We start from the raw sequence: 15609 nt of genomic DNA, 5'->3' as shown, positions 1-15609 counted from the left end.
AAAGTGCGAATCAAACCAACTTACAAATATTCTCTGCATAATCAACGTCTACACATTGTATCAACATTTATGTATACCATCCAATCAACATCTATGTACATTTGAATGTCCCCTGTATTTATATTAATACAGTGACTATCCAATATCTACACAAAATATGTTCATTGTGTCAATCAAATCAACCCCTACATACTATATTCCTCCAGTCAATAACTACACACGTTTACTATTCAGTAAACATCGACACTCTGTGTATCTATCTACCAATCCAATCAACATATACACACTGCCTCTACCCAGTTATCATGTAGACCAGGGGTTCTGGACCATTTTTCATCAATGGGTCCCTTTGATTACTATTTTATTCTGGTGGACCCCCATAGCCGTTCAATGTTTAAAGATTAGCCTTATAGAAACTTCTTTCAAAATTCCTATATTGTTTTTAAACATTAACTTGTGTAGGATAAACTATGTAAAATGTTAGAGAAAGAATCCTAGATGTTTCTTGCAATACATACCAATACATACATCTAAAGCATTTTAAGGGCCCTTAAAATATTATTGGGGATCTCCGATTTACTATTTTGTTGCGTGGACCCCAAAAATCTTACAGGCACTTTCAGGGGCCATATGGACCCCGGTTGAGAACCACTGATTTAGACAGACGACTACCTGACCAATACATAAAACAATATCTAGCCCGTCAAAGTACAAAGATCATGTATATTTCTCAGGCAATAAAAAAATGATAAGGCAAAAATTTAATCAGGCACTTACCATTGTATGTACCCACTATGGTGCTGGAGTATTTCAAAATCCTCAGCCCAAGATTCCAAAATTACTTCTATATAGGCACCTTAAAAAAAGACATTGGAAGGTAGGTCACGGTGAATAATGTTTACTGCGTTATTTTTTTGACTTTGAGAAAAAATATTTTCAAGGGATAGGGATAGACAGCTGAGGTTATGCAATAGCTGCGCATTTACAACATATTTGACACATGGAAAACCTTCAAATACTATTAAGCCATAATCATTCGTGACGCAATTATTCTTATACGAATATGTGTTTGCATGCATTATACATACATACACACACACACACATATATATATATAATGCATTCACACACACAAACACACATATATATATATACATATACACACACACACATACATATATGTATACATGCATACATACAAGCATACTTACATACACACATATACACATACATTACATACATACATATATATATATATATATACATACATACATTCATACATACATACATAAATACATACATACATACATAAAAAATATACACATATAAATGAATATAGTGAAGTGTTCCCCTGATGATCCATTGCGGTCAGGCATCCAAATGCACTTGGAACATGCAATAACTGCAATGGTGAAACGTACGTAGGTACTATTAATCTATGCTTGTGGTTATCTTAATTTTCCACAACATATGCTTTTTATGTCAGAACTAGTAACAACGCTAAGTACAGTGTAAACTAACCACAGCATATATACCATCATCATCATCCTCATCATCATCGTCATCGTCATCATCATCATCATCATCATCATCATTATATTTAACGTACGTTTTCCATGCTGGCATGGGTAGCTTTGACAGGAACTGGCAAGTTATATGACTGTAACAGGCTCTGATGTTTGTTTTGGCATTGCTCCTACGGCTGGATGCCCTTCCTAGCGCCAATTCTTGTATATATCGATATATATAAAGCAAAGGATGTTTGTGTGTGTGTGTCTGTGTGTGAGTCTGTGTGTGTAATACGCATGCATTTCTACAGTTTTCAACCGATTTTCACCAAACTTTACACACATTACTCATGGGCCATGGATGGTCAAACACAATGAGTTTTTTCCCAGAGCTCCCGCGTAATGCAACAAACCGACCATGAAAAAAACAGTTTTTCACGTGGATTCTTCTTCAAAAGACTGCAGTTTCCAACCGATTCTCTCCCTTTCACTTCTGCAGTTTTCAAACAAGTCTCTCCCATTTCTCTCTATTTATCTCTTTCCCTTTTTCTCACTTTCACATATACAGATATCGGCGATCTTTCGTTTGTAGTAGCACGTTTCCGTCGATGATTTCCGTAAAAAACTTTTATTTTTTTACATATGGGTTTGCGGGAAAAGTTTTTTACGGAAATCATCGACGGAAACGTGCTACTACAAACGAAAGATTGCACAGATATCTGTTTCTTTCAATCACTCTCTCTCTCTCTCTCTCCCTCTTTCTCTCTCTCTCTCTCTCTCTCCCTCTCTCTCTCTCTCTCTCTCTCTTAAAATTGGCTTCAGTGTATTTCAATTTTGTCGAGTGTAAATATCTTTGTTTCACGCTATTTGTACATTCTCTCTATAATATTACTTTACTTATTTCAAATTTTCTGTACCCCGTCTATCTAAATACACTATTTACATTTCTCCCTCTATCGAAAACCGCTGTGTAATATTGCTTCACTTTTATTCTTTTAGTTTTGTGCGTGTGTTTGTGCGTTCGATGCGTACGAGACACTAAAGGACATTTCAAACTACTACGATGACAACGTCACATATATGTGTGTATGTGTCTCTGAGTGTATGTGTGTGGATGTATTGAGTGTGTATGTCTTTCTATGTGCGTGCATCCGCGTTAGGTACGTTATTAAACGTACACACATATCTACACATACATATACACATGTGACGACTGACATGCATGAATGTATGTTTGTATGTGTCTCTCTAACTATATGTATGTGTCTGCATGTGAGAGTGTATGTGTGCGTATCGTCACATTTTGTATACGAATGTGTATGTGTCTGTGAGTGTGTGTTTTCACGCTCGTTACCTACGTTATTACACACGCGCATACATCTACGCAAACTCTCGACAAAAACAATTACGTGGAAGGTCCAAGTTATATATAAAAAATACACATCTACCGTTCCATTAAGAATTCATAATTATTGCAGCAATAGCAAGCTTGCAAGGTATTTACATATTGTTTATATTTGGTAACTTTACATTGCATACAAAAATATAGACATACTACATACATACAACTGCTTGCAAAAATAGAGATTAATGTATTTTTTTCTATGTATCTAATTTTTTGTTTAAAATATTGAAAAAAAAAATATGCCACCAAAGTGAAACCGTAATCTCTCCAGAAACACCTATAAAGCAAAGAGGTGTGCAGAAAACTGAAGGCGAGAGTCTCAAGAGATAAGAGACATGAGACTTTCTCAACATCAGCAAAGGCATTATGCAGCAAGTCAGATGGAGTCTCAATACAGAAGGGACATGACACTTTCCAAAGATCACCAAAGGAAAATACAGTCCCAAGACAGAAGGGAAATGAGACTTTCTCAAGATCAGCAAATGCATGCTGCAGCACTTAATGCTGAATCATTAAAACAACGTTTAGCACGCCAGATTACGCAGAGGTTCAATAGAATAGCTTTCCGAAACAGATGCAAAGCTTTAACATTTACTCCACAAATGTAATATATATATATAAAAACAAACTCTGCCGTTTTAATCCCGAGCAACGCCGGGTATCTCTGCTAATGTGTGTGTGTGTGTGTGCATATGTACATATATACATATATTCATATTCATGTGTATGTGTGTGCGCATATATATATATATATATATATAATTTTTAATAAATAAAATATATGCATACATACATATATGTACGTACCGACATCTACATGCATATATACATGCATATATATATATATATATATATATATATATATATATATATATATATATATATATATATATGAGTACAGGACACCACAAATAGACGTAGAACTCAACGAGAAACGAAATCATAAAAACAAACATGGAAACGGACTTTTTTTGACAACGAAAAAACAGAGTACAAGACAAACAATACAAGGAATATTCCCCTTCATCAGCTGTCCCTGGTTCGACTCTATGCGTGTTTCGAAGGTAAGGACAGAACACGACCCGACGAACCAGTCCTTCCTGCAAAAGAATTAAATAAAATTCCTTTGCAGAGGGATAAAAACAAGGAAAGAAAAAAATGTGACAAGAACAGGACGTAAAAGCAATACAAATAAAAATACGAATACAAAATAAAATAAAAATTATTTTGTATTCGTATTTTTATTTGTATTGCTTTTACGTCCTGTTCTTGTTACATTTTTTTCTTTCCTTGTTTTTACCCTTCTGCAAAGGAATTTTATTTAATTCTTTTGCAGGAAGGACTGGTTCGTCGGGTCGTGTTCTGTCCTTACCTTCGAAACACGCATGGAGTCGAACCAGGGACAGCTGATGAAGGGGAATATTCCTTGTATTGTTTGTCTTGTACTCTGTTTTTTCGTTGTTAAAAAAAGTCCGTTTCCATGTTTGTTTTTATGTTTCCGTTTCTCGTTGAGTTCTACGTCTATTTGTGGTGTCCTGTACTCATATATATATGCATGTATATATACAGGTAGATGTCGGTACGTACATATATGTATGTATGCATATATTTTATTTATTAAATTTTGTATGACTGAGCGCCCTCGCGTCGTTTCGTTTCTTTTCTTTCTCCAAGTAAGTTTTTATAGATAGATAGATAGATAGATAGATAGATAGATAGATAGATAGATAGATAGATAGATAGATAGATAGATAGATAGATAGATAGATAGATAGATAGATAGATAGATAGATAGATAGATAGAAAAATGAGGAATACGAGCAGATTAAATGCAGGATTAATTTTTTTCATTTTTTTTTATTACCTCTGCTTCCGAGAAAATAAAACAATCGCTAGGTGGCAGTTAGGACTAAATCCAAATAAGGAGAAGTGCTAAGCTAATAAAATCAAGAATTCCAGGGGAATTCTTTACTGTTCACTTTTTGCCCCTCCAAACGTCGAACTACACAAGTTCAAAAACGAACTTCAAAGAGTACGAATTTCAGTCTCACACCACACGGTTGAACTAAGGGATTCTTACTCATCGTTCGACAAATATAAAGAAAACAGTAACACTGTCATCACTACACAGAAAGTTTAAAATCAAGTCAACGTACCATTGGGAAGTGACGGTTCTTTGTTGAAGTAAAACTTTATATTCGCATTTCTATTTTCTTCAAATAAATAACTTGGAGGAGATGAGCTCGAAATCTCTCGAAAAAAAACGTTCTCTTCTTTCGGAACCGTCCTCATAAAACACTTCGGTCGCTTACATATATCAGGTCGAGAACGTGAGGATCCCGTTGTCACATGCATTATCGGAGTCATGATGTAATAGGGCTAGGTAAAGGTGATAAATGATTTACATAATTATGACTTGACACATTATTATTATTATTATTATTATTATTATTATTATTATTATTATTATTATTATCATTATTATTATTATTATTATTATTATTATTATTATTATTATTATTATTATTATCATTATTATTATTATTATCATTATTATTATTATTATTATTATTATTATTATTATTATTATTATTATTATTATTATTGAGTGAGCGAGCAGAGCATGCCATCAAAGTGACACTGGGGTAAAATATACGAAGCCCAGTATATCCATCATGACTACCCGTCTGATAAGGGTACACCAGGCACATGCATCACAATCATATGTGCGCGACATGGTGATCTCATATCAAGATAAACAGCACATGACCTTGCAGGTGGAGCCCAGTTAGAATTTTCTTCAGATCGAGTAACCCATCCCGCTCAAAAGGTCCCTGAATAAGGGTTGTTTAAGGACGTTGAACGAAACACCCATGTTTCCAGAGGTGAATTATTCAAACCCCAAAGAATCCTTCTCAACATATGGCTATGATGCTCCCCCACTACTTCTGCTCGTGATCAGAGATGCACATATCGTCAGCCACTAAGGGACATGCTCAACTGATTACGGTCAAACAACTGACAAGCAAATCTGTGGTATTGAGCAGAATATTTGCTTTAGCCCATCTTTTATACCAAGACAAAACAATAAAGGCGGCGAGCTGGCAGAATTATTAGAACGCTGGACAAAATGCTTAGCGGTATTTTCGTCTGCCGCTACGTTCTGAGTTCAAATTCCGCCGAGGTCGACTTTGCCCTTCATCCTTTAGGGGTCGATTAAATGAGTACCAGTTACGCACTGGGGTCGATATAATCGACTTAATCCGTTTGTCCGTCCTTGTTTGTCCTCACTGTGTGTAGCCCCTTGTGGGTAGTAAAGAAATAGGTATTTCGTCTGCCGCTACGTTCTGATTTCAAATTACGCTGTGGTCGACTTTGTCTGTCATCTTTTCGGGGTCGATAAATTAAGTACCAGTGAAAAACTGGGGTCGATGTCACCGACTAGTCCCCTCTCCCAAAATCTCGAGGCTTCGTAGAAAAGTTTATTATTTTTATTAAGGCGGCAAGCTGGCAGAGTCGGTAGCACGCTGGTCGAAATGCTTAGCGGTATTTCGCCCGTCGCTACGCTCTGAGTTCAAATTCCGCCGAGGTCACCTTTGCCTTCCATCCTTTCGGGGTCGATAAATTAAGTACCAGTTACACACTGGGGTCAATGTAATCGACTAGTCCTCCCCACCCCCAAAAATCATTTTCAGGCCTTGTGCCTTTAGCAGAAAGAATTATTATTATTATTATTATTATTATTATTATTATTATTATTATTATTATTATTATTAAAGCGGCAAGTTGGCGGAATCGTTGTTCGCATGCCGTGTAAAATGTGAAGAAGGGGACAGTAAATATATTTCTTTACTGCCCAGTAGGAGCTAAACATAGAGGTGACAAACAAGGACAGACGAAGGGATTGAGTCGATTATATCACTCCCAGTGCGAAACTGGTACTTTATTTGTCGACCCCGAAAGGATGAAAGGCAAAGTTGACCTCGGCGGAATTGGAACTCAGAACGTAACGACAGACGAAATACCGCTAAGCATTTCGCCCGGCGCGCTAACGTGTCTGCCAGCTCGCTAGCCCTGGGAGACACTTCACTTACAACAGAGATTTCACCATACCGTAAATTTTAATGTTTAAAATCATAGCGAGACCAGAAAACACGACCACTGGACCGTATGAAAGGACGATGAGAATGAAGTCATTAAGGTTTAGTAACGAAATAGTGGACAAACTAGAGGAAGATCTTATTAAGAACCTAAGAAAGGGCGTTTAGGAAACGTATCGGGACCACCATGCAGGCAGTGAGATTGGACTTCGACTAATATTACAAATAAAACACAAAAGTTGCATTGTCAGAGCAAGGGCACGCACACGAAGACATGAAGCCGTTTGATTGGCCCGGGTGTCAGAGGCATTGTGTGGCACACAAGTAGAAAGGCCCTTTGCTATTACGTCCAGGGCTAGTTGATTTGGCGAGGTCGAAGTCCTATTTATGACTGAAACCCTCGCACTCTATGATCGCCCACCAGAGTAATGATTTCTCTCTCTTCCCCACTTCTGTGGAAAGAAGGATGGTAAAGCTAACAGTATTGCGAATCCCACTGGAGATAGACTTCTAGAGGATCCTGACCTGCATAGTGTTGAAGGGGTGTAATACCGTACTGGACGTTACGAGAATGAGATGGAAGAATTGGTTAAAGATCAAACTATAGGTCCTTCCTCATATAAAATCTGAACACCTAGAAAAGATCTCATGCTCATCTTCCTGTCAAATGGGATGGTGCTGTGAGTAACTGTAGAGGCCAGAAGACTGAAATGCCATTTGCGTGGAACGATCAACCATCTAGAGCCTTTTGGCCGCACAACCAAAAACACGTAAGGGAAGAGAAGGGCCGCACTGCTGCCGACACCATCGCGGCAACAACAACAACGTGCAATAACAAAGGTTGTAGCAAGAGCAGCAGCGAGAGAGTAAACAGAAGCAACAATAACAACATCGGCAATAGCCGCAGCAACCGTAGAAACAGTAAAAACAGCAGCACTAACAACATCAACATATAACCGCTAGGCGTACAAACTGCGGTGGAGGAAATTAACAATTGCAACACCAAAATCTCCACCCAGGGGATATCTCAACCCAGATCTCCTTCTCTCTTTCTCTCTCTCTCTCTCTCTCTCTCTCTCTCTCTCTCTCTCTCTCTTTATCTTTCTCTTTCTCTCTATCTATCTATCTATCTATCTATCTATCTATCTATCTATCTATCTATCTATCTATCTATCGATCTATCTATCTATCTCTGCTTTCCCCTATTTCTCTATTTCTCTCTCTTCCTACATGTATAAAGACATACGCAGAGAAGGAAACATATACTTTTCCATGTCCGAGTCGGGGTTTTTCGATCATACAACCAGCCTTTTGTGGTGGAGTGAGGGGACGGGAAGGGCAAAAATGAAAAATAAAAGAAAAAAGGAACAAAACACAAAACAGCACAAAATAAAGACCTACAATCGTACTCGGCGAAGTGAAGACATAGAGACAGTGAGAAGGCTTTCAATAAATGTACAGTGAAAGTCAGTGGTGACTTAAAGTTACCAATCGAGAAGCACATGAATATGAGAGGGATTTCCACATGACATTAGAAAACCCAGCGTCGTGGCCTCGGTTTTTTCAACTAGTGATGTGGAGTTCAGTAAAAAGCCAATAATAATTGAAAAATAAGAAGCTATGGCTGGCTGCACGGGGGAAAATGTCTGGATGGTCTGTCCAATGAGTTTTATCGTCATACGCCAGACTTCTGATGCTTATTGCAACAAGCAGCAGAACGAGAGAATTATCAGTCCTGTGAAAAGAGGCGTGTTAATGCTGCTGAGAACGGACCCAAACAAGAGGAGTGATTTTTGATAATTTTAGGCCCATATCTCTTATTATAATCTCTGCTAAATGCAAAGCCCAAATTTTACGACAACGTGTCAGCCTAGAAGTTGGCGCTTTTCATCGATACTCTGGTCGGCAATGTTCAGACATGCACCATACCAAAGAGATCTAACTCCGACAGCCACCCTACGCGATACAACAAAAAGGATTGTGTTAGGAACTTGGCATGGATATAAATTTAGATCAAAAGAAAGCTTTCGATTAGGTTGAACAATACTTGAAGGCTGTCCTTACAGGCGGTTGGATTTGGGCTCGTCTTCTGAGGCTGAATCGTTGTCATGTACAGTAGTATGCTCGGTAGTCAGAGTAAAGGTCACCTATTGGAACTGTTCAGTGTCATGCGTTCGTTCCGTCAAGGATGTTTCCTCTCGCCCCATCTGTACGAGCCACTACTGCAGAAATTGCAGTTTTCCAGGGGCATCCCATGTGAAAGAACCATGTCAGTATATACGGGCGACGAATATGAAGGAAAGTATGTTATGCACATGCCTTCCTAGAGGTTTTTAATGACCAGCCTGGAGTGCAATAGCACCAACCACAAATTTAATTGATACGTTGAATCTTACACAATATGAGCTAACTCAAACAATGAACTATTCAAAGTATATACAACACTATTAAAAAAGAGCAAGAATATGTTCTTGCCGAGAGAGGCCCTCCACTCATTATTAGTAAATTTCTGTGTTGCTTATAAAGTTTTGCATACTCCTACTTGATGCATTTCTTGTTAATATCATCCCCTTCTTTCAGCAAGAAACAGCATTCTCAGATTAAATAACGAATCATATGAGTAAATTTAGAGTAGCGAAAGTTATAAAGTTTTGGATCAGGTACTACATACTAGGAACGATAAGGTGAGTCTATTTTTGCTTCTTTCTTCCTATTTCTAGCGGGGTGGGACTAACATTTTCGTATGCATTGGTTAATATATAGTTAACCTGTGTAATATATTAACCGGACACATTTGGTCATAGGTCTTCTTGATCAGGGCTGACCAAGAGCTAAACAACAATAATACACCAGCGTAGCTGGGGAGGGGGTGCCTAGGGATGGTTCGCCCCGAGTGGTACTTTTGAGTCTACTGTAGGTAATATGTTTTTTGTGGGGCGACAAACGGAAGGGCCGCCCCGGGTGGCAGACGTTATAGCTACGCTAGTGCAACAATAGCAACATTCCTGATTCACTGAGAACACCAGTATCTAAATAAAGTAAAGCAAAACTTACCTTTTTTAATAAGTTACAGAAAAAGAACATAAACACGAATATCAGCAGCGTAATCATCAACCAGAATAACATTCTCGTATGTGTGTGTGTGTGTGTCCCACTGTCTCTATTTGTCTGTCTGTCTACCTGTCTGTCTTTATTTCTCTTTTCTTTCTCTTTAACTCACACCTCTCTCGCATTCAGCATCACCTCTCTCTCTCTCTCTCTCTCTCTCTCTCTCTCTCTCTCTCTCTCTCTCTCTCTCTCTCTCTCTCTCTCTCGCTCGCTCTCTTGCAGTATGAAGGAAGTACTGTTCAGAAATTAATATGCTACAAACTGTTTACCAAAAACCCTTCAAAATTTCGTTAATCTGAGATTCTCCAAACACTAAAGTATACCTGATATTTCAGGCTTTTTTTTTTTTTTGGTCTTTGTTTTTGTTTTCTCATGTGGACTTAAGGGCAGCCATGTCTCCATGTACATACAATAATAATATTAATAATTATTTTTAAAAGATTAGAAATCTAAAATATATATGTATATATCGATCGAAATATTGGAATACAAATTAAAAGAAGAATAAAGAAAATACAGCCGGGTCGATATTAAAATAAAAGCGTTGACTTCACTGAAGAAGGTTCGAATATTCTTAATTAGAAGAACAACATCTTGGGTAAGGTGGCATCACACCTCAACCAAAGTCGTTGCCAAGTACGAAAGTTTTCTAGTGAGTACTAGAAATCATTATTTCGATGTCCGGAAAATGAATTCCTTTTAGGACCAACAAACAGGTGAAAAAAATTGTTTATTTTTTGTTAGTTTCTTTGTTTGTTTGGTTTTTTTTTTTGTTAGGGAACAGGTTGTTTTGGTTTGGTTTCTTTTTTTTTTATGTTGGAGATTTTGTATTTGCGACTAGGTGGTTATTGTTATTGTTATTGTTGTTTTACACAAGCTGGCTCGGTTGTTCACTCACTCACGCACACCGTCAAATGCAGCCTAAATAATTCCCTTTCAAGCCTATTTCGTAATCGATATTGATATTCATATTCCAGCAGATCCCAAAATACCTAATACTTTGACTAGTTGGGAATAATACAACAAACAACAACTAAGCCGAAAATGTTGTTTACCGAGTTGCGTTGTTGCTATGGTTACTCAAACTTCAACTGTCCAGCATGGAAGATTTTAACTAACGCCGTTCGTTCACACCGCTACTACCGTATTGCTGGATTCTGATCTCTCTGTTTAATGTTTATTTGCTTCTCGTCCTTGGCCTTTTGTTCTATAATATTGTCATTACACTAGTGTGGATTTTATTTTGGAAACTTATATTATGTAAGATAGAAGACTTAAGGGAAATCACTCCCCACTCTCTCTCTCTCTTTCTCTCTCTCTCTCTCTCTCTCTCTCTCTCACTCACTACATATATATATATATATATATATATAGATATATATATATATATATAATATATATATTATATATATATATATATATATATGTATATGTATATATATAGACATCGCAGGATTACTCATTTTAACCAGCTGAGTGGACTGCGCAGTGTGAAATGAAGTGTTTTGCTGAAGAACACAACATATCGCCCGGTACAGGACAGGAGTCGAAATCACAATCTTATGATCATGAGTCCAGCACCCTAACCACTAAGCCATAGACCTCTACTCATTATATATATTACATAGATGTATTATACTATATGTATGTATACATACACACATACTTGTAAATACATACATACATATATATGTTTCGAATGTCCTGTCCGTGTTTATTGTATCGTCTTCTAAGAGTTATACGTTCTTGTCCATGTTGTATTTTTCTACATACCTTAATATATATATATATATATATATATACATGCATACATTGTGTGTGTATAAGTATATATATATATATATAATTATATATATATATATGTATATGTATATATATAGACATCGCAGGATTACTCATTTTACCAGCTGAGTGGACTAGCGCAGTGTGAAATGAAGTGTTTTGCTGAAGAACACAACATATCGCCCGGTACAGGACAGGAGTCGAAATCACAATCTTATGATCATGAGTCCAGCACCCTAACCACTAAGCCATAGACCTCTACTCATTATATATATTACATAGATGTATTATACTATATGTATGTATACATACACACATACTTGTAAATACATACATACATATATATGTTTCGAATGTCCTGTCCGTGTTTATTGTATCGTCTTCTAAGAGTTATACGTTCTTGTCCATGTTGTATTTTTCTACATACCTTAATATATATATATATATATATATATACATGCATACATTGTGTGTGTATAAGTATATATATATATATATATATTCACTATAGAGCAAGAGTCTAAGGTCCTGATACAATGTAAAGTTAGGGTACTTCCAGAGAAGCTCTCGACTCGAATACTGGGCTATCAACACTATCGGATTCCACATATATATATATTTGTTTTTGGAAAAGGTTGATACTGATTTCGAAATTTCTGCTTAGTATGTTGTTATACATAAATATGCACACAAACACACTCGCCGCACACACACACACTCATACACACACACACAAACGCACACACCCTAACACACAGTGTAATGGGTCGGTTACGAGTTGATTTCCGTCACGTACATATACGTTTCTATATAACATGTGAGTGTATGTTTCTCTCTGTATGTGTGTATGTGTATATATACGTGTGTGTGCATGTGAGTGCGTGTGAATGTGTGTGCGTATATGTATGTATTGGGGTGTTGCATATGTCGTGGATCGAGTCCCCTATTATGAAACACCGTCTTAGATGATCTGGTCATCTTATTTCTTTATTGCCCACAAGGGGCTAAACATAGAGTGGACGAATAAGGACAGACAAAGGATTAAGTCGATTACATCGACCCCAGTTCGTAACTGGTGCTTAATTTATCGACCCCGAAAGGATGAAAGGCAAAGTGTACCTCGGAGGAATTTGAACTTAGAACGTAACGGCACGGCAGACGAAATACCGCTAAGCATTTCGCCCGGCGTGCTAACGTTTCTGCCAGCTTGTCCGGTTGTATGGTGAGCAGGAGCAAGGAAAACGTCTCCATCACAAACCACGCAAGTGTTTCAAAGACAGTCTTAAACACACACACTTAAAAGACTCAATACTGATACTAACACCTTGGAAGATCTTACGTAAGATAGAAAGCAATGTAGGTATCTGATCACTGTTGGTGTCAAAGAATTCGAGAACAACAGGGTTGCGTTACTCAACTGAAACATGTTGGTAAATATATGAATGATGTGGACACTCTCCTTGAGAAGGGCACAAAAGAGTCTCCGTGTGACCAGTGTGGTCATATCTGCTTCTCAAAGGCAGAATGACACAACCACAAACAAACAAGAAGAAAACGTTGTCATGTCCCAGAATTAATGAGGTGGTACATCATATCAAAAACGAATGGATATATCAAAGTAGGATCATCGACCGTCTACTAATATGATATCTAGTGTGGTCTCTCCTGCATCTTGCGTAGCAAAGTGTATCGGACGGCCAGTGGATTCATTCGGTATTGTAGATCCTAAACATGCAAATAGCCGGGCTGCTGATGGGAGTACGTTTGTGTGTGTACATGTGAGTGTGTCTATGTATCTTGGTGTGTGTTATTGTGTGTGTGTGTGTGTGTGTGTGTGTGCATGCTAGTGTGTATGTGTGTGTGCGTAATGTCTGTGTGTTTCTGATTGTTTGCTGTGATTGTTGAGCTTGTATTGCGTGTATATATATGTGTGTTTTTTCTTTGAGTGTGTGTGTGTGATTTTTTACTGGGGAACGGGCATATTGTGTTTGTGTGTGTGTGTGTACATATGTGGGTATATATGCGTGGGGGGTCCCACACACTTGACCAACTCAATGATTTCAAAAATTTAATCGACAGTGTCAACAACCATATCCAATTTACAATATAGTCAAAATATAGTCAATATAGTCAAAACCAACTTCCTTTTCTTGACATTCTTGTTATATAAAAAAAAAGGTACCAACATTAAAACTGATATCCACTACAAATCAACTGATTCCAAACAATACCTCCTGTTCACCTCCAATCACCCAAAGCACACGAAGACAAACATCCCCTTCAACCTAGCGAGAAGAATCTGTACAATTGTCTCAAATTATAGGACGCGAAATAAAAGACTCCAAGAACTAAAGGCACTTCTTCTCGAAAGACATTATCCAGCACCATTAGTTGACAATGGAATAGAATGAGCCAAGACAATCGATACCCAAGACTTAGGAAAACTGAAACACACTCAAGGTACATTAAATATTCTCCCATATCTCTCAACACACAATCCAAGAAATGCAGAAGCTTACACAATTATATACAAGAACATCCTACTACTGAGTCAAGACCCACTCTAAAAAAGGCACTCGAAACCCATAAAATAATAAAAAGCAAGAGACAACCCAAATCCTTAAGAAACCTACTCACCAATGCAAAATTATCCAACACAAACCCACCACCCAAAATATGCGGTCGATCTAACTGCAGGACTTGCATCCACCTCATTGAAGGAACAATATACAAATTCCAGTCGGGACACACTTTTGTCGTAAAAAATAACTTCACCTGCGCATTAAAGAATTTACTTTATGCTATAAGGTGTGAAGGATGCCACAAAACTCACGTAGGGCAAACGAGTCTTACCCTCAGAGAAGGACGACAGCCCACCGTGAACAATTAAGGGACCCCTCCACAAGACAGATACTACTTAGTGTTCACTTAGATCTTTATGCACAAAACAAGTCCCCCAAATTCCTAGTTTTCCCACTATACCAATGGCCAGACAACACCACTGACCAAACACGAATAAATAGGGAAAATGATCTTATTCAAAAATACAGACCACAACTCAACATACTCTAACGTACCCCAATCATAACCATCACTCACACGCACGCACATACACACATACGTGAACACTACATACACACATTTACACACACCACCCTGACAATTACAAATCACACTCACACCAACACACCCACACATACACAGATACACACACAAACAAGTTAATACAACACAACCCCACACATGCATATATACGCACATATATACATACACACACAAACACATGTGCACACACAACCGGAAACTACATAAACCACACCCACATACACACACACAAACAAACGCATACCCATTACCAACATGCACAGAACGTACACGCACACACATACACACCACTCGGATAAATGCAACACACATGTACGCACACAAAACTCCTGATAAATACAACACACCCACACACACATACACACACACATACACACACACATACATATGCACCCTCACACACACATACGGTTACTCTCTCACACACACCACCACCACCACCAGGACAATTAAAACAACACAAACATATTCAGACAGAGGCACACACACTCACGTACACACATGTAACATCTCCACCAGCACAAAACACACATAAACATACATACGCACACACACAGACGCACACATACATGCGAACAAACACATACACACACATGCGCAC

At 37.8% G+C, this 15609-nt stretch overlaps 1 protein-coding gene across 3 annotated transcripts in view; it reads right to left on the bottom strand.

Moving 5' to 3' along the window:
- LOC118763664 (opioid growth factor receptor-like protein 1) overlaps positions 1 to 10209 on the bottom strand; it is a 41013-nt gene extending 30804 nt beyond the window's left edge. For all 3 annotated transcript variants that reach the window (XM_036503415.1, XM_036503416.1, XM_036503414.1), the window contains exons 1-3: positions 10068 to 10209; positions 5070 to 5292; positions 778 to 856 (exon numbers count right to left, since the gene is read on the bottom strand). In XM_036503415.1, coding sequence (XP_036359308.1) covers positions 778 to 856; positions 5070 to 5292; positions 10068 to 10139 — 374 coding nt within the window. In that variant the 5' untranslated portion in view covers positions 10140 to 10209. The remainder of the gene's footprint in view (positions 1 to 777; positions 857 to 5069; positions 5293 to 10067) is intronic.
- Positions 10210 to 15609: the final 5400 nt, after the last annotated feature.

This window comes from Octopus sinensis, linkage group LG5, assembly GCF_006345805.1.
Source record: "Octopus sinensis linkage group LG5, ASM634580v1, whole genome shotgun sequence".
Taxonomy (NCBI): Eukaryota; Metazoa; Mollusca; class Cephalopoda; order Octopoda; family Octopodidae; genus Octopus; species Octopus sinensis.
The sequence above is the reverse complement of the archived record's forward strand: the minus strand, read 5'-3'. Positions and strand labels throughout refer to the sequence as shown.